Genomic DNA, 18,845 nt, shown 5'->3' on the forward strand with positions numbered 1-18,845 from the left:
ACGTTTCTTGAAATACGCCAGCACCGCTCTCTGCCTTCATATTTAGTTCTTCAACACATTTAACATCATAGTTGATACAGCGTCGTTAAATAGCCTACAGAGTCAGTAATCTACTACTATAATAATTTACTAACGACCTTATAGGCGATTAATTGCAGAATCACTTGGTAGGTTACACACGGAGATATGGTTCAAGGCGAATGCAATTTTGAGGTGTCTCTAACAAGTAAAAATTCTAATTTATGCTGTGCGGTGTTAAGCCCTCATTTTGTTCTCTCTAAAATGAACGGAGCATTGAAATTTTAACCCTTTAAGGACGCACCGAGTTCTGCAGTTGTTTGTCTCAGTGGTGTGCTAAGTATAAAGTCCTGTAAACAGGTACGTATACGTAATTAAAACGTCGAGATAAATAAAACTACTAGTTTACCGACCGATACGTAGTAAACGTTAGACGTTTGTGAAATCGTTAGTGGTGTCGTCTTTGTATGGGACTCCAAAGATGGCGCACTAGTCTGAACTTACAGCGCAATCTGTTAGATATCTTTGGGATGCTGATATCATGGACCGAAGCCCTTGGGAAGGGAAACCTGGAAATACGTCTATTTCTTGGGACTGGAAAGCTCATTAGCATATTCACCGAACACCCCCCCCCCCCAGTGGATCTGTTCGAGTCCACGTCCTTTTTATAAGGTCCCTTTTAATATTATTATTCTTTCTGCGTATATAACCCATTATATTGCTAAAAGTAAAATATTTTTTCTTGAATTTTGTAAATTAAATTTTCTTAACGGTTAAATATGCTAGTGGATTAGAAATAAATACTGGAAAGACAAAGAAGAGATGAAGAGAGGAGGATGACGTTAAATGTTAAATGTTCTACAGGAATGTAAATCGACATTCTTTATTTTGTGGCACATAGATAATGTTTATTGTATTTATACAAACAGAGCGACTCAAAACTAGCTTCACTGTGGTGTAATAAACAGGATTGTAATTTAACAGAATGGGATTAAATTTTGTTGTTTAATATTATTACAGTTTTATTTATTCTATACGTATTAATATGTGTTGAAAGTTTGCCAATTTATTCGCAACTCGTCCATATTGGTTCACTTACTTCAGGTTCTTTCTAATACATTCTTCATTGTCTCTACAGCCCGATTCAATGCTTGGCTTCTTCTGATATTGGATCAGTAACAGCTGGCTTGCATTGTGATGTTAACTTCCCATGTGTACGTGAAAATACGTTGTTATTTTTGTAACAATTAGTATCTAATGAACCTATAGGAAATGTGTGAACGGCCTATTATTTATTCTGGAGAGTGTGACACATAATAACCTAAGAAATAAGTTTTAAACTTCATTATCTAATTAGTTTGTACACAGAAGTCTTTGGTATATGGTTGCGTTCTCGTCAGAGAACAGACGCAGAAAAACTTTCGGCCAGTGAATTCAAACGATGTATTCTTTCTCCCTTGTAAGGAACCACACTTTCATTGGTTCCGATTTCCCCTTCATGGTCACTGGTCCTCGGTACTCGAAATGAAATTGTGGGTCAGCGTTGCTTGGCCGACACAAGTACCTGCAAATGAGAACATTCCCGAGTTACCTGATGTATATATTTTTAACAATCTTCTACAGTTAAGCCTCCATCCTATCCAGTGGGTACTGGGGTTCTTTGCCCGGGGATACGGTCCCCGAATATGAAGCTAATCAGTCACTTATACCCAGTGCAGAGGGCTATAATACATGAAGCTTTACGACAGATAAGCGCCTTTATGGATCTGTGATTGAGCTGAAAGGCAACTGTCTCATTCATTAATAATAAATGCGTTTAAATATGTAACTCCGTGGAGAAGACTGATTCTTGAGGAGGTGGTAATGTCAAAGTGTTAAGGTGTCTGTCATATGGAACCCGAGGACTCATTACCGTGTTCACAAGAGTTCGCTACCTTTCCCTATTCCGAGCAAAATTAATTCATTCCGCACTTTTCAACCCTACTTCACCAGGATTCATTTTAGTGTCTTACCATCTATCTTCATCCTTTCAAAGCAAAATATTCTCCAAAGCTCCGCGTTCTCGTACACTCTAAATCGTATTTAAAATGTTATAAGATATAAACGCACTGTTTGACATTCTTAGGATTGTGTGAAACTGGATTATATACTTATAGTCGAAGATGACCACGTGATGTGAAAGAAGCCATAAGAGAGAAAAAATCTCATTACGGTAATTCTAGTCGAGCTGGTTTCTGTTCTCCAAGTCACATATTCGTATTCTGTTATACCGAAATTACCAGCCGTATCTATGGAAATGTGATTTGAAATTCGAGTCATACTTGTTCCGGTAATTAGTATTTGTCGGTTTCCTTATGTTGTGCTATTTCATATGATTGTGATTATCATCAGGACAGTGATTATTGAATATAACGAACATCTAATTTGTACAATTTTTCAGAAATTTTGTATGTTCGATAAAGCGTCAAGAAATGTCTTATTTTGGTGAGCTCGTAAAATTTTCTCAGTGGTATTTGTAGCTGGTACTATATTACCATTGACAGCATTCAGGCCACAAGGCGGTAAACTTAAATTATTGCAAGTTTGCAACAAGCTAAGCTCCTCATGGATGTGTTCCCGGAGTGCTTCTTTGAAAACATGCTTAGCCAAATGGAACCAAGGTACTTAATGGTGCGTTATAAACGTCGGCAGCTTGTGGACCGCCTGAACACCGCGATTAAAGAGCGTGCTCGCAGTAAAGACTGCGACGAAGCAGCGGAAGTTCGTCGTGCTGTTATGGCAGCCATACGGTATCATGCGAATTCCGGAAACTCCGGTGAAAGACTTTGTAACATGGGCAGGTATCATAATATCCTTTACATTGCGGTTAAACTCTGCTCTGATTGGAATCTCGACGATAATTCAATAGTTATTCAACTCCTAAACAACATTTTTCAATGCGAACGCACTTTTGAACGTCTCTTCGTAGGTGCTATTTTTGGGAATCGGGCAACGCACGTAATATCAGGATGGAAGAGTGATTTTGAAAGTTATGAAGAGAATCTTGCAGCCATTGAATACTTCTTGAAGCATGCGACAAAAGCAAAACTTGAGTACGATAATTTAAAGAACGGCAAGAAAATTAGATTTATTGACATTCCTCTGGAATCTTACAGACGAGCCACGTCGGCTCGTATCGCTGCTGAATTTTCAGAAGCCGAAGTATTGCTTCTCTTGTTGCGATATGGCGCCGATATGTTGACTGAGTACGAAACCGATGAAATGCTGACGGGACAACAGTCAAGGCAGCCTTTCGCATTCTGTGTTGTTTCCAGTTACCACTTAAATCAAACAGCAAAATCTTTAGCCTGTTTAAAAATTTTGCTTCGCACAGTGTCCACAATGACAGCATTTCCGTCTGGTGTGGTCGACCTGAATATGCCATTCTTGGTTGCCACTAGGAATGCGCTTGGAATGAACAAATTTTACTTCCATCCAAGACTCCTGCAGGAGGGAATAATACCACCCTCACGATCGCAGTTGACGCCGCCCGAACTGAAGCATTTGAGTCGCTGTGTCATTAGGAATGTTCTTCGAGATAACTGGCAGTTACCGCTGGGTATCAGGAGTCTAAAAATACCATTAAGCCTTCAGAATTACTTGGACCTTTTAGAAGACTGAGTAAGGGCTACACTCGTGTCCCGTGTTCGTTGTCATGTGTCGAGTTGTACAAAAAATACGTACGGCACACACTGTTGACAGTTTCGTCTCTCGTTTGTTTGTGTTTAAGAATCTGTTTTACATTGAATACACTTTTGCTTGAATAATTTCTGTACTATTTTATGAAAATTAGTAGATTGTGATAAGTGTATTCAGAAAGAATTAATGAGAGTGGGATATTAACTGACAACTACGTTTAATTTATTTATAATTACTAATAAAACTTCAGACTGTTGTATCCTATATTTCTCTCATATGTGCACTTCAGCTTAAAACCATAGCATGTGTGGTCCTCATATCAAATAACGTTAAACTTTGAAGTTAGTACTTTGTGAATTTTGACCTAAGATTTTGCCTACGACTTAGCCTCCTTTACAGTCTAACAGCGATCTTTTCCCCCAAACATTTCTCATCTTAACTTATACGAATACTGACCTGTAAGCATCTTCAGATACGTTGATTCGGCCAGGTTCGCCCGTAGTTTCTGTGCGACTTGTGAGGTTCACAGTGTTGCCGAAGAGGCAGTAGCGTGGCATTCGGTGTCCGATCACTCCTGTTACCACTTCGCCGGAATGGATTCCAATCGTTATCCTCTGCGAGAAATATAAAGTTGCCACCAGGAAGTTAGTACAAGGGAAAATAAATAAATGAAGGCTATTCTGATTTATTTAAAAGGTACAGAATCCTCCGGTGAGCAACAGCGATTGGTATACGAGTTTTCTTGTGGAACTTAAACGGCTTCATCCGGAAGCCGTCAGATGCAGGATTATTACTGCTGAGGCCAAAATTCAACCTCAGAAAAGTCTTAGTGTGTTTTGTATTGAGAAAATGTCACTTTTAGGCAGATTTTTCTCACACCACATACCGATCCATCTTGATCATAATCAGAGAATTTGCACATTAGGATTATTTAAAGTCGTAGTACATATGGTTTCAGCCTCAACCCAAAAGAATCCTGCGATAGTTAAACTTACTACTTGTTCGCCGTCTACTTGAACTTCTCTCCCCAGGTCCATCATGTCCAGGGCAAGACGCGCTATGCAACGGGCGTGCGTCTGGCAAGGCTCGGGCAGACCACTCACAGCCATGTACTTGTCCCCTACCGTCTCCACCTGCTCATAAAAATTTCCAAGAAGAACCAAATGCTCACAGTAAATGAATTGGAAAACTGGTTCATCCCTTTTTAAATAGCTTTTTTTATCGATTCTTAGGTTATTAGCGATTGTAATGGCCATATATCTAACCAAATTAGAATATTGATTAAAATGGCGAGGAAATAGTAGACGTTTGTGATCTGTTACTATGTCAAGGAAACACACTGAGAGACTGAAGAAAATCACACACATCCTCCTAAGGATATCCTGCAATTAGACCGCGATTTGATATTATGTACTTGTTTTTTAAAAAATATTGCTATAGCAATTATTTTCAAAGGTTTGTGTTATTACAGTTAATAAATTAAGAAATGTGAGATGGACGACATTTTGCACGCATGGTAACTATGAGAAATTAATACAAAATTTTAATAAGGACACTTTAAAAGAAAACATATCTAGGAAGACATTGACGCAGGGTAGGTTTCAGTGGCGCCATTTTGTGAATAACTAAATAATCAGAAAGTTTTTCATTAGCAATTAAGCATTATACTTCTTTTACAAATACTTGGTCCATTATCATTGCATACGGAGGATATTACAAATTAAATGCGCAAACAATATTACTGTCATAAATCTTTCATACTTTTCATGGAAGTAGAGATCCTTAATAACCTTATGTTCTTTTATAATACACAAACATTGTTAACAAGAAACTTTTAACTGTTCGTTGTTTCTTACTGTGTTGGAAGTCCGAACTACCAACCACATTTATTTAATTTTATCCTTCATTTATAACATATGTATTTGGAAAAATGTCGTGAAATGAACCAAGAATCAGCAAAACGTACCTTGTAGGCGTTTGGGTTCTTCTTGGGGTCTGTGAGGACATCAAAGGCTGTGTACAGCTGATTGAGCATGCGAACGATCTTCATAGCCCCCCTGGAATCTGTGTTTGTGGCACAGTAGTCACTGAACCCAACAATTCCGGAGAAGAGGAGTGTCACACAATCGTATCGTCGTGCTGGAACCGGACGCTTGTGTCTTAGTTCATTGGCTACACTGATCGGCAGCACAGAATAGAGCAATCTGTGGGTTTTAGGGATACACAAAATTTAGCTGGAGTATTACTTCATAATGACCTTTCATTATGAGTAGCTTGAGGGAACTGATTTACTTGCATCTGTTACCAGATGTTTTTATTTACGTGTGTAACTTATTCTGACATAGACCTGGGCATTTCTGCCTTATGATTATACGGAATTAACCACAGACGGAAGGAATAAGGGACAGTAGAATAGTTACGTGGATATCAAGCAAGATAGAAAGATCATGGTTCTACACTGGCTGTAATACAGTAGAAACACATTAATGTATGTTGATAAGTAAGGCACACAACGTGACGTGAACGATAACAGGTAGCAGGAAACGATCATGGTCCTAGATTATAAAGAATCTTATTATGGTTCGAAAAGGCTGATGTCAAGATGAGTTGAAATTATGAAGGATAGCAGTTGGTACAAAACATAAGCAAACGAAGTATTACAAAGTACCTGGACTTAACTAGCTTACTAATAGTGGGCACCTTAACACTAGCTAACTAACCAGATATTACGTGACGGGATGCAGCTTCTCAAGGACCGAGGTGTGTACCTGCATCATTTGGTCACAATCGGTGTATATATGGCGGCTTTATTGCCCGACGTCAAGGGCGTTTGGCGAGAGAATCACGCTGTATATAAGGTATATAAATTGTATTGTTAAAATTTGACTGCGAGCCAGACAGGTTTTGGAACCTGTAATATGGCCCCCTGCGCAACAGTATTCAACGCATGAGACGAGCTCAGATATGATGAAGCAGGATAATATCTAGCAGATTGGTGTAGCTACACTGTCTAGATTTGTACTAGGCAGGTACGTGGTTCGAATTTCGTCTGTATCACAGACTGTATTAATGCAGTCTTGAGATTCTGTTAGTGCTTGTGTGATGGTTAGGAGCATTTTCAGCGTTTACTGCTATATGCAAATGCAGAAAATTTAATTTCCAAATTATCTATCTAACACCTGGTAAGATAATTTAATACGTAACAAACAGTGTGATTGAGAGTAAGGAAGCAAACGCCTTACCACAAGATCGATGTTTAGAAGGTTTTAAATAATGCCAAGTTGTGCAGGGGTTTTGTGGTACACTTAAGGAAAAACTTAAACATATGTGTACCTGCACAAAAAATAGTACTCTACCTGCCAAAAATATGCCTGGCTGTATGTAAATGGGTCTAAGTAAGACTGCAAATTTATCACAAAAATGCTATTCGCGGAAAGTGATTAGTATGAATATCAGTGAATATGTACAATTATCCTCTCATTTTGTTCGACAATATGTGTCTGTGAATAACCTAAGAATCGATACAGATAATTCCTTCAACCTGTCTGTCTTCTGCTTTTCCCCTTCCAGCTCGCGATATGTCTGTTGCAGCTTGTCTGTGAGGAGCTCCAGATTTCGAGTCAGCTTGTAGTCTGCTTCGAACTGCTCAGACATTAGCACTAGGTCCCTTGTCGCGTCGTGAAGAGGGATGTCGCTTATGTAGAGACCGCGTCTGAAACATTCAGAGTGTCACTAGAACACTCAGTAACTGTACACATAATTTCGTATTTGTTACGGAAGAAAGGGTTTACGAATGTTACCACAAGAACCCGGCTTTGTATTCCTTTCTGATGCATTTCTTGTCATTTTCACAGTTTAGAAGTAAGATTAATGTGTCTGTGTGATCCTCGATTAAACTGCGAATAACAGTATTCTTTCTTATTCAGATACTCTGTCATGGATTGTGTAATGAAACAGAAGTGGTTGTAAGGAGGAATACATTGTCGGTGTTGTTCTGGGTTGTAGCAGTGTGTGGATTTGTAGATACCAACGTTTACGACGAACGTAATGCCTACTTCTTGTGATAACTAACTCCTCAGGCTTCCTTGCTAATATCACATTACAGAAATCTGAATATTTCACTCACCTTGTCAGGTCATCCAGATTCATGACGCTTGGATAGCACAGGAAGATAACCAATTCTGATTCAGGGATATACAGCATCTGCCCCTAAGGACAAAAGTAATGATTCTGTCAGTTCTGTAATTTGTCTTCTACGTCTAGATTAACACAAAAACGTATTTCAAATAAAAGTGGTCTTCGTTGAAGTCTATGTATGGGTCCTACTGAATTCAACGTTCTAGGCGAAAGATCTTGAAGGCAAGGGATCACGTGTGAGACAAAGGAGTGGATGGAATTATGCCGAAGATATTAAAATGAATGAAAGTAGTGGGATATAGTTCGTAAATTTATGCGTACTAATAAAGTGCAGAACAATAAATCTATTTCCATACACCTACGTATTTACGTCAATCCACTGAATGCGTACCTCTTCATACTTTATTAGCCAAAATTTCACATAAAATTGTCTGGCCAATAGGTAGACAGCCGGAGTTTGACTACGGGTAGAGGAATGCATTTCCTTTTTCCATACACTCCAGCAGATTTCGCGGTCCACTCAGCTTCCTCCTCACGTGGCACAGAGGTAAAGCAGCCGGAGCGCCGAGCTAGCCACGACTCTACCTTTTAACAAGTTTAAGGGTGCGTAGAACATTGCATCGGCTTGAATTGAGTGTTTATCGAAGGTAGCTTCCGGGTCGCGGACATATTTACCCATAGCCTTTAATAGAAGAAGAGCTTGTGGAGGCCTTGTGAGAGCGAAACCCTCTGGACAGACAGCAGATTTCTGAATTTCCTTATCGGGGATCGAATCCACCACATAATGGGACTGCTGGACCAATTTATTTCACGTTTTAATACTTTACTTATACGCAACTGCGATATTCAGCCAGTTGGACTGTGTGTAAGCCTTGACACGTGGTCAGTCAAGGCTATTTTATAAATATATGCCTGCTGACCAAAGACATTGTCTGGCTACCGGATCATGTGGGCTCTGCTGGTTGGCCTGATCACGGGTGGATGTAACGTACGAGAGGAAGCAATAAAAGACGAACGCTGGCGGAACGATGACTCGAATTAGGCGTGACCTGCTGTTTGGCTCCGGTGAACACATTTTCAATAATTATTTTTACGTGTTGATTTGAAGGATGTCACGATGTATGATTGTCATTTGATCATATTGTAATTGTACGCACGTCCATCAAGAGACACCCACACTGCCATTATTAAAATCTTTGTAGCCAAGAGTTTTAAGCTACAGCACCTAATCCTTTGGCATTATCCTGAGAAAACGAGAGTGCAGCGTCACACTATAGACCGTTTAGTTTGATAGGTCTGCAGTGACTCCATTTTAAAAGAACCACACGCGTTAAATTGAACACTAAGCTGAGAATACTGTCAAGACGTGAAAGTAAAACGTTAAGAAATGGTTGGCTGCTTCCGTAAAATGACAGGTCTCAGCCGATTATTAAATTATTGGTCTTTGATGAACTTCTTTAGCAGTTGGCGAATGGACGGTCAACATTTGTCGTTGTATGCTCAGTTCTACGTATTTACATTAGTTTCATAGACGCTTTAATAAATTATTAATCTGATCAAAAGGTAAGTTGAAGAATGAAGTAAACGACCCGTTGTAATTTCAAGATTTTAGTAAACAGAATGTACCTTTAGTCTGAGGTAAGAGAATTCTGGTGCGCCATCCTGATGCTCGGCTTCCATGACCCCGGGCTTCGTTTTTAGCACGTACACGGTGTTGATGTGAGACAGAATGTTTTGGAACGTGAGTTCTAAGTGTGGTCTTACCTACACAAAGATAATAAATTGTAACCACCCATTAATGTTAATGAGAAATATTTTTTTTATCTACATTGTGAAATCTCTTACCTTTCATTTCAAAGCGCCAGTACTATTACTTCATATTTATCATTTCCCTAATAGACAATTGACATAGTACGAAACCACAGACATGATGCAGATTTTAATTAAGGAATTAACGTTGGATTAATAATGTTTAACTCTTTTGTTGTTTTGCATCTGAAATTACCTCTTTTCTAAAAGACAGAATTCGGGATTTGTGGATGTTTATAGCACGTGTACATGGCATTTGACTGCATACAACTTGTAGGCTTTAACAGGGAGAATTATTTGTCATCTATGCCTAGCATTTAAAAATAATGCTAATTATAATGCATCCGTTGATTTTTCATTACGAACAGTAATAATAATTCTTTGATGCACGAAGCTCATCTAATATTACTTAAAATGTCATTTCCTACCTCCAAGGAAACACAGCACGTCTCCATTATAAAATAACAGGTTGATACTGTTTAGGGAGAAATCGCTGTTTATTCTGAAAATCATATCAAAACCCCAAAATTAATAGTTAGTGAATGTTAAAGTGAATGGTACATCTACTACCACTGGGGGCTCTGAAGAGGAAATGCGTTAAACTACACGAAAAAAGCAGAAGGAACCAAATTACGGAACAACCAAATCTTTATTTGTACATCAGTCGGCATTCAGGGGTGAGAGAGAGAGAGAGAGAGAGAGACGTAGCAGGTACTTTGCAGATGTGCATCATGAATTGCAGTGTGCTTACGTGCAGTACATAAGGCATATACTTACCGGACTCAGCGGTTCACGTTGTAACCCCAGAATCGTACTTGGACGGTTCAAGATCCGGTTCTCGGCCCGGATCCTGGATAAAGCTCACTCACATTTTTCAAGATTTTAGTAAATTTATTCATGCTAAATGTTATAATAGTTCCTTAAAGTTCTGTGAATGTACAATTATAACTAGAGGGTTAATAAACAGGCAATTCTAATCCCTCAAAATTATATCAGATCTAAAACTTCTTGACGATGGTGAAGAGTCAATTGAATAAAAATTTTCTTGGATATTATCCATCGTCTAGTAAATATAAAACGTAAAACGACGTTTCGGAGATGGGACTCTATCTCCGTCTTCAGGTTCCTACACAGTTGGGCCCACTAGATAGAGCTAATCCCTATCTCCGAAACGTCGTTTTACGTTTTATATTTACTAGACGATGGATAATATCCAAGAAAATTTTTATTCAATTGACTCAAAATTATGTTTCTATCTGATTGATACAGCTTTGTTAAAGACAAATAAACCAAACATACTTATAGTCTACGTACATATAGGCTATGCATGCACACGAACGTATTTATTTACACAGGGCGTACATACTTTAGGCTTGCATACACGTAGACACACACAGTCGTACACATGCTAGCGCGGTTACCAAACGTGTAAAATAGCAACTGACCGTGTCCAGAATGTCGGTGACGCGACACCCGGGTCTCCTGACCCGCGGCATGACCCTAGCTATTGTGCTGCCGGTCTGTACGACCTTGAGATCGCTGTCGAACATCAGGTGGAACGGGAACACACGACAGAATGTGGCCGGGCTCACCTTGGGCTCTGCACAATTCCCACAATCTTCAGACTGTCGTCCAATATCTTGGCACGATATGTTTACTAACTTTGTCCAATTCACATTTAAATCACCTTAAATTTTGAAGGTTCCTCGAAACATTATGGTGGGCATCTGAACTAGTGCAAATGCAAATGAATATAATAACCGGACTTTAGATTTATCCCTGCTTCAATTGTTGATACGTAATTTGTTCTAGGTTTATGGTTGCATAAGAATATCTTTCAAATATCTTGTGTTACATTCGATAATTGCCTGATTACATAGCAGAAAATTTTACTCCCTCCAGAGAACTGTTGGAATAACATTTTAAATTACGCCACAACTGCTTGAAACCTAATCCTTTCCAATTCATCATTCACAGAATCAGTCAATAGATTGAAACATATAAGGTTGGGAAAGTTTGCCATTTCATCAGCTTCTTGATTCTTATTTCGGGAAGGATGTACTGTACATACATCATGTTACAAATAACATAATCATGTGAACATGTTCTTATCATAAATAATTGCGAGTTACCTATAGAGAGTGTCTCAATCTGAGTAACTTCTGGTCGAGAGGCTTTCCCTGGACCACATAACTCTGTGATGAGGAATTGGGCGTGGTCACACTCTTCCTTGGTCTTCAGAATCTTAACTTCGACCTCTGTTCCATGCAGTTTGCTCGCCACCGTCTGAACCAAAAATGGTGTATTGTAATGACATTTTATTTATGTATTAACCATTTCATCTTACACTGAACCTTTATATGAGCTAATTATCTCCTGTCAGTATTTAAATTGTATTTATAACTTCTTTAATTTGTTAAAAGAGATTAAGATTCTGTTTTATTTAGAACAAATTCAGGAACGTTACAGTTCGCGAGAATTCTAAGATCCTATTAACTAGTGCAAAATTCCCCATGAAATTCATTGGGTAAATAGTTATTACATTATCACCCCTTAACATCTTTTTCAGTTTCCATCTTCTTTTCGTGCCTCTGTTCCCTTACTTTTCTCCCGTATTTCATGTCCATCCCTCTTATTTTAACGTTTCACCCCCAATATCAGATATATTTCAAACATGCTAATAGTAGCAATGCTTGGAAAATAGAATATGTTTCCGCCTCTGGAAGCTCATAACACACTCACAGTCAAAAGCATAATCCGTGGTCCTATTTATTACGCATTTGCGACCATTTACGAATTTTTGTCATATACATAGTTATGACTTTATTGTAGTTAAAAAAGCAAGTACGCTGTTATGGATGTTATGCACGTATTTTGACCCTTAATCATTAATTTAATTTTCGTACCTACAGCTAGGTAGGAGACGTCCTTTAGATATCATCATTCTCAATCATCTTCGTCTAATGATAAGTTGAAGGGTACGTGCTCAGTAGTTAATGGCTTGCGGGCTGGACAACCTGGATAATGTCTTAAGTTTTCAGTTCGCCATTATGTCGAAGCATGTTTGAAGACTACAGCCATTATCCACTGGTTAACAGTAGACATCCATTTAGCCACAGGTAAAGTGGCAAGAAAGTGGCTATGACGTATCACCACCATATAATGCCGTAGTTAAGAACGCACAGAACTCTATCTCCTTTCACTCTATATTTCTATATGATAGGGTTTAGGCACAGGGATCGCTTTTCACAGAGTTTCAAAAGTGTCGTTAAATGCATCAAGAAACAAAGACAGTGGTAACGAAAACTTCTCGGGAGATCAGCTGTCTCATTGGGAATTAATTGCTAGTGTTTAGGAGACAATGATGGATCAATTCAGTTTCTGAAACTGGGAGTACTCGTTTCGCTTTGAGACGGCTGATAGCTTAAGAGACCTCTATCGAACTGAATTACGCAACGAAAACGTAAAGTGTTATAAAAACGATGAACGACCTTCACTATTCCGATGACAATGTGCTCTAATCCAGGGCGATCCGAATAGTAGTGCAGAAGCAGGGCCCCATCTTCTGGTCGCTCTGTGCAACGGAACGAAGGGGCTCGCATCCCCGGGTAGAGGGTACCCAGGTGGTCGTGCAGGGCGTCCAAGTTCTGATGTCATGCAAATAAAACAAGTTTTTTTGTTCTGTATTACATGGGTAGAAAGAGCTTCTCAGTATGCGAGCGTACTTTAATCCCGGCCGGCACAAATTTTGTCCCGTGGCCATTAAAGAATTTGTTGTTTTGTAATGTTACTGGACATGAGCATATTTCCGCTTACCTGTAGAAAGTCCCGCGGAGTTGCTCCGAGGACTTGGAGGATTTTATCGTAACCAGAATCTTGACAGAATTCAAAGAATGTTTTACCAAAAAGTTCCAATATTGAATTGGCCGGAATTTCTGAAAATAAAGATAATTATAACAGAGAACAAATGGAGTTAACATTATTTGTGTTTGTTTATGTACTTCTTATGGAGTACATAAACAAACAAAATCAGAAAAGGTTTCATAATTGCAAGTAAAATTACAATATTGTAAAAATTTCATCCCTTTTTATTAGTGATATGGATGAATATTTAAATCATATTAAGCGAGCGTATTAAAATATGTTTAGTAAATTCTCCAGTTGTTTTGTGACTGACAATAGTTGCTTAGCCCTTTTGAATAACAAGCAGATGTCTTAATAGTTGTGTTTGTTGTGTCTAATTGTGCTAATTGTGACACATTATGCCAAAACTCATCTGTAAAAGAACTGCACGTGTTAAAATACTGATTGAAAATAAATATATGTCGGTCTTCGATAAGCAATGAAAGTTGCTACAATAAATATTAAAAGTATGCTCATCAGCAATTTGTTTTCAAAAACTAAAATTACAATAATAATTCAATTCATTAATAATAGTGTGCAGTATTAATAGCCAGACAATAAATTAAAGACCCAGCACAAAAACAAAATAATAAATACAACAAAGTAGCAATAACTAAGTTGCCAAACGTATAAAGAAGTTTAACACGCAAAGGCAACAAGTGAGCGGCGAGGAAAAAAATATTTCAAATTATACTGCAGTGAAACCAATTGCTTGTTAAACGTATTAGTATTTTTGCAGTAGCAATCCGATTAAATTCAATTAAGATAATTTAAAATAGAGAAAGCCGCAAATCAAATACAAACAAACGTACTTAATCGAAACTGTTTGTCATGTTGATAACAACAGTTCTAATGACACAAATCAATGTTGTGACTAGAAGATGAGAAGGGGAAATGTTTATATAAATTTAAATGGAATTAATATCTAATAAATAGAAACTGCCATAGTTATTACAAAATTTGACGAAGAACGGTTCTGGTATATCAAAATCTTAATGTACCTGTCTGGGCCTACATTCTTTCCGCGGAATGACATCCAGTTTCACACACATACAAAACATGAGATTAAATTGGAGTTTAAGAAATAAGAAACGTTATTCCATATCGATTAAAGTATTTGTGAAGACGGACAAAACATTTGGTGTCAACTTACGCAAAACGTCTACAGCTGCGTGGATGAGGTTGTAGGTTATTTCATCCTCATAAATCTGACGGACCAGGAACTGGCCTTCCATACACACTTCTGCGTCCTTCCTAAACATTTTAAAAAGTCATTATTTAAGTAGCATCGTGTTTATTATTTATTTAAAAGCTGAATCATTAAATTGGTCAAGAAATTATTCGTCTTTTATGTAAGCCTATGTTTCACTACCGTGAATTCATCGCCCTGATGACGGAGGCAGTATGACCTCTGAAACGTCGGTGGAAATCTACCAGACTACACGGCGCAATAACCCAGAAGACAGCAATCTTTAATTTATCAATACTTTACGAAGAGTATAAGCCTCCTGTACAAATCCTCTCATAGTTCCAAATCATGTAGTTATTGCCTATAAATATTCTGATTTGATTTCTGGTTAACATTGTTAAATAAACTCCGAAAATTTACTTACATCTGCGATTGCCTTATCTGTAACACAAAACACCACACTTCTTGTAGCTAACTGCCTAAAATTGCTTGTAAAATGATCTAAGCTGTATCTACCGATATAAAGTAAAGTAAAGTTTGTCCCACTATACGCCATACAGGCGCTTGGGGTGAGTGGAGGTATAGCTCCTCTCTTCCTTGACCTCGGCACTAGATGGGGGTAAGTGGTCAGAATCACGCCCCGGCCGGCTTTACCCCCGGGAAAGGACCCCGGTACCCATTGTAGAGGAGGCTGGGTGGGCCCCAGAGCCGGTCTGGACGCAGAGGCTAGAGGAAAAATCCTCTGCCCCCGTCGGGGATCAAACCCCGGTCGTCCAGCCCGTAGCTAGTCACTATACTGGTATTCCGAAGATATTTAGTTTAAAGCCTAGAGCGAACTATTTGGTACCTACAAGTCTTGTCACTATGCTGCTACACATTGATAAAAATAGAAAATTTGTTGTCGCATTATTTCTCTAAAATTTTAATGCAATGAATAATTAAAGTAAAAGAAGTCATGAGATGATTTTTACAGTTAATTCTCTTTTGTGTGAAAGTTTGAAGATTAATTGCATTCTTCACAAATATTATTAAAGACGCCTATAGAAGATTCATCTGAAACAAGTACGAATAGGTCAGTTGCAAGGATTATTAGTCGTACGGTGAAAGATGCAAACAGTTAATTAACCTTATAAAATAAATTTTACGACACCTTTCATGAACCGCCACCTAAGATAGCCCGTATATATTACCAGCTGATTCAAAATACTTTTGAACTTACTTAATTTTCTCCCATATCTCTTCTCCGAACGTCTTCACTACTAGCAACTCCAGTGCGTAGTTCACAAACCCGTACTGTAACAAATGCAACACATAACTCATAATGTCAGTCCTTGGTGCAGAATCCTGCTACTCTGATCGAGAGACTCCTCGCCGAGACATTTTAAATTCATTACCGTTTTAATAAGTTCACCCACCATTGGAGAATATCCAGCACACTTCTAATACTGCATTTGTTTTTGAGATTTATACTGATCTCATCAACGCAAAGGTCTTGTAAGTAGACTGACTCTCCAGTCACGTTTTCCGACTACACTTGTATATGTGCTTCTCACTTTCCATCCGTGTTACACGCCCCACCAATCTTACTGTCCTTTACATGTTTACCTTAATAATGTTTGGTGAAGGGTATGAATTACAATCCATCTCTTTCTAATTTCCCGCAACCTTCTTTTTATTCTGTCTCAGGTCGAAATATTTTTCTCAGCATCCTGATTTTATCAGGCTAGGATAGTACGTTCAAATGAGATCCTTTAAAGCCGGAAGGTCATCGAAACACAATATGCAAATTCAGCTACTACTTCAAAGGAAACAGGACCGTCTCATTACAAAGATAATTTATACTTGCTCAATTTTATCAGTCAAATCACAATAAAATATTATTATTAGATGTTAAAATATTAAAATATTATTACAATTAACATTTAAATATTTAAAATATATTAAAATGATGTTCTCTATCGACTATTTCGATTTACATTAGAGCAAGTATATATTCAACACAATAATGACGCAACATTATCATCTTAAAGATAATTTAATTAATGATGTTAAGGTAAATAAGTGATATTTACTTTGAGAATTACAACCATAAATATAATGTGTAAAAATGCAAAATTATTGATTGTTAATAATGATTGTTGACACAGTAACCTCGGTGTTTAACGGGCGACCGATGTTTTGTCCCATCGTCTGTCATTAATAATATAAAAGTGTTCAAATAATATTTTATATTATTAAAATGGTTGTAAACGAAATTGGTTTCGATAATGCAGATCAGATTCATCTCACTCACTATAGCGTGCAGTGGCGAAATGAACATTTGTGCTTAATAAAAGGCGGACAAATCTTGACTAGCTAAGCGACTATGAGCTTTAGAAGAAAACTCTGTTCCATGGAGTCAGTAAGTAATAAGATTAATATATGGTGTACTGTTGTCCGGTTAATGAATTGAAGAATCTGTCGCATTTAAAGGTTGTACTAACATGTATCACTGATTTTGAATTGTACTCACCATGGTTTACGAAGACACAGGAAGTGCAGAGCTCAATTTACAACAAGCCGAACACCACCGCGTGTGTGTCCTTCACGTCTTCTGCGATTTATTCTTTTTTCTCCCAACGAATGGGATACGCGGTGCGGTTTGCAGACTTCACGAAGTCAGGGGAAACTGAGAGGAGGTAACAGTCGGTCCTCTGATGTACGCTGATATCGATTCGCGCCTGACTACTCCGCCACCAGTAATAAATCGGCTCTCCGAAAGATGGCAGGCATGAGATCTCTGATACACTGTCCATATATTCGATAATTATTGTCTTATTGATCGGCACTTATAAAAAAACGTCCGTGTGGAAATTGAACCAAAAAGTATCATGTGGATATAACATGATGTATAGTTATCAAAATGGCGTTTAAATATAAAATGTCCATTACAGAAAATCCCGGCTTATAGTGCTTAAATGTGTTTATTTATCTATATGTTGCTTATTTAATGACTCTGTCTGTAGCTCGGACCATACGGGATGAATATTTGTTGTTATGCAGTCACGCACAACAGCCATTATATACTCTTAGTTGAAAATATCAGTCTTCATTTTGTACTGCACCAGATTTTATTCCTTCCTTCTTTTCCTCTTTTCCTCTTTTATTTATTTTTTTCTTCCTTCAATATATTCCTTGTTCCACACCTTAATTTCTGAATGTGGCTGTACTCCATGCAATGCTGTTACCAAGACTGTATAAATTCAAACCAGCAACTGGCTCTTTCTCAGTTAATGCAAAACTTATAATGCGGAATGCTAATTTACATTATAAAGTGTTCATAAAAAGATCAGTACAAGGTCTGTAATAGGTTATGAGGGATTGCATAGCAAAAAATTTTAAATCATTAAACACTCGCCTTGTAAAATGTCGTATTGGACTCTATGCAAGTAATTCTCGAGTAAATAGCAATAAATTACAAAGTATATGGAATAAGAATGGGGGAAATACAATAATTTTAAAATATATTTTCGTTACAGATAATTAAGTCTAGTCTGAAATTAAATAAATATTACATTATCATAATCAGGCAACTATAAATGTAGAAGAGTAGAGTTGCGCTGTTCTGCGAATTTTATGTAATTACATTTTGAACGTTTTTATACGGAAGTAAAAAACTGAACTTTTGCATAGGAAGGTCGTAAATATTTGAAAAAGTCAAAACAGCGGAAATCAAATCAAATATGAATTGTTTCATTTGTCGGAAGAAAACCAACTGAAAACAAGGATATACACATCTTCATTTCTGGTATGTTTCAAAATTAAATTATCAATATATTATTTTATTTTCTATTTCTAATTTATTAATATTCATTTAGTCTTTATATTATTTACTTTACAGGATGATACAAAAACAACAACAAAACGTTCACCCACACAAAATCATGTTAAGCACGACGTACATACAGAACAACTTCGAATACGATAAAAAATACAATAAAATCTGGAATAAAACATCATTTGAAATCTGATAAACATCTGACTAAAAGTTGCATTTAAGAAATTATATTTAAGTACATATAATTTTATACACCTGAAGATAGTTCTTTTAGAACTGAAACATGAAGTGTAA

At 37.6% G+C, this 18,845-nt stretch overlaps 3 protein-coding genes across 5 annotated transcripts in view; 2 read left to right on the top strand and 1 right to left on the bottom strand.

The window, feature by feature from the left end:
* Positions 1 to 18,845, top strand: part of Gycalpha99B (guanylate cyclase 1 soluble subunit alpha 2) — a 332,598-nt gene that overhangs the window by 147,933 nt on the left and 165,820 nt on the right. The gene's annotated exons all lie outside the window — the stretch shown is intronic.
* Positions 886 to 17,413, bottom strand: Gycbeta100B (guanylate cyclase soluble subunit beta-1-like). The gene is made up of 14 exons (XM_022085008.2): positions 17,247 to 17,413; positions 15,954 to 16,027; positions 14,699 to 14,799; positions 13,459 to 13,577; positions 13,134 to 13,289; positions 11,775 to 11,928; positions 11,088 to 11,242; positions 9,460 to 9,597; positions 7,823 to 7,905; positions 7,238 to 7,408; positions 5,663 to 5,900; positions 4,692 to 4,829; positions 4,153 to 4,310; positions 886 to 1,582 (listed from the first exon to the last, which is right to left on the bottom strand). Exons 1-14 carry the CDS (start codon positions 17,247 to 17,249, stop codon positions 1,453 to 1,455), a joined length of 1,818 nt encoding a protein of 605 aa, XP_021940700.1. The 5' UTR covers positions 17,250 to 17,413; the 3' UTR covers positions 886 to 1,452.
* On the top strand, positions 2,421 to 3,899 carry stops (SOCS domain-containing protein stops). The gene has a single exon (XM_022085011.2). It carries the CDS (start codon positions 2,623 to 2,625, stop codon positions 3,676 to 3,678), a length of 1,056 nt encoding a protein of 351 aa, XP_021940703.1. The 5' UTR covers positions 2,421 to 2,622; the 3' UTR covers positions 3,679 to 3,899.

This window comes from Zootermopsis nevadensis, unplaced genomic scaffold, assembly GCF_977971745.1.
Source record: "Zootermopsis nevadensis isolate Lab colony 2312 unplaced genomic scaffold, Znev_1.0 Znev_ptg000022l, whole genome shotgun sequence".
NCBI classification, from domain to species: Eukaryota; Metazoa; Arthropoda; class Insecta; order Blattodea; family Termopsidae; genus Zootermopsis; species Zootermopsis nevadensis.

Bases quoted from the DNA above. Each gene is read 5' to 3' on its own strand.
- Gycbeta100B (XM_022085008.2), bottom strand. The intron at 11,243-11,774 runs GTAACTCGCAAT...GGAATTGTGCAG, and splicing joins GATTGAGACACTCTCTATAG to AGCCCAAGGTGAGCCCGGCC. The intron at 9,598-11,087 runs GTCAGTTGCTAT...ATCTTTGTGTAG, and splicing joins TCACCGACATTCTGGACACG to GTAAGACCACACTTAGAACT.
- stops (XM_022085011.2), top strand. From the start codon at position 2,623: ATGGATGTGTTCCCGGAGTGCTTCTTTGAAAACATGCTTAGCCAAATG.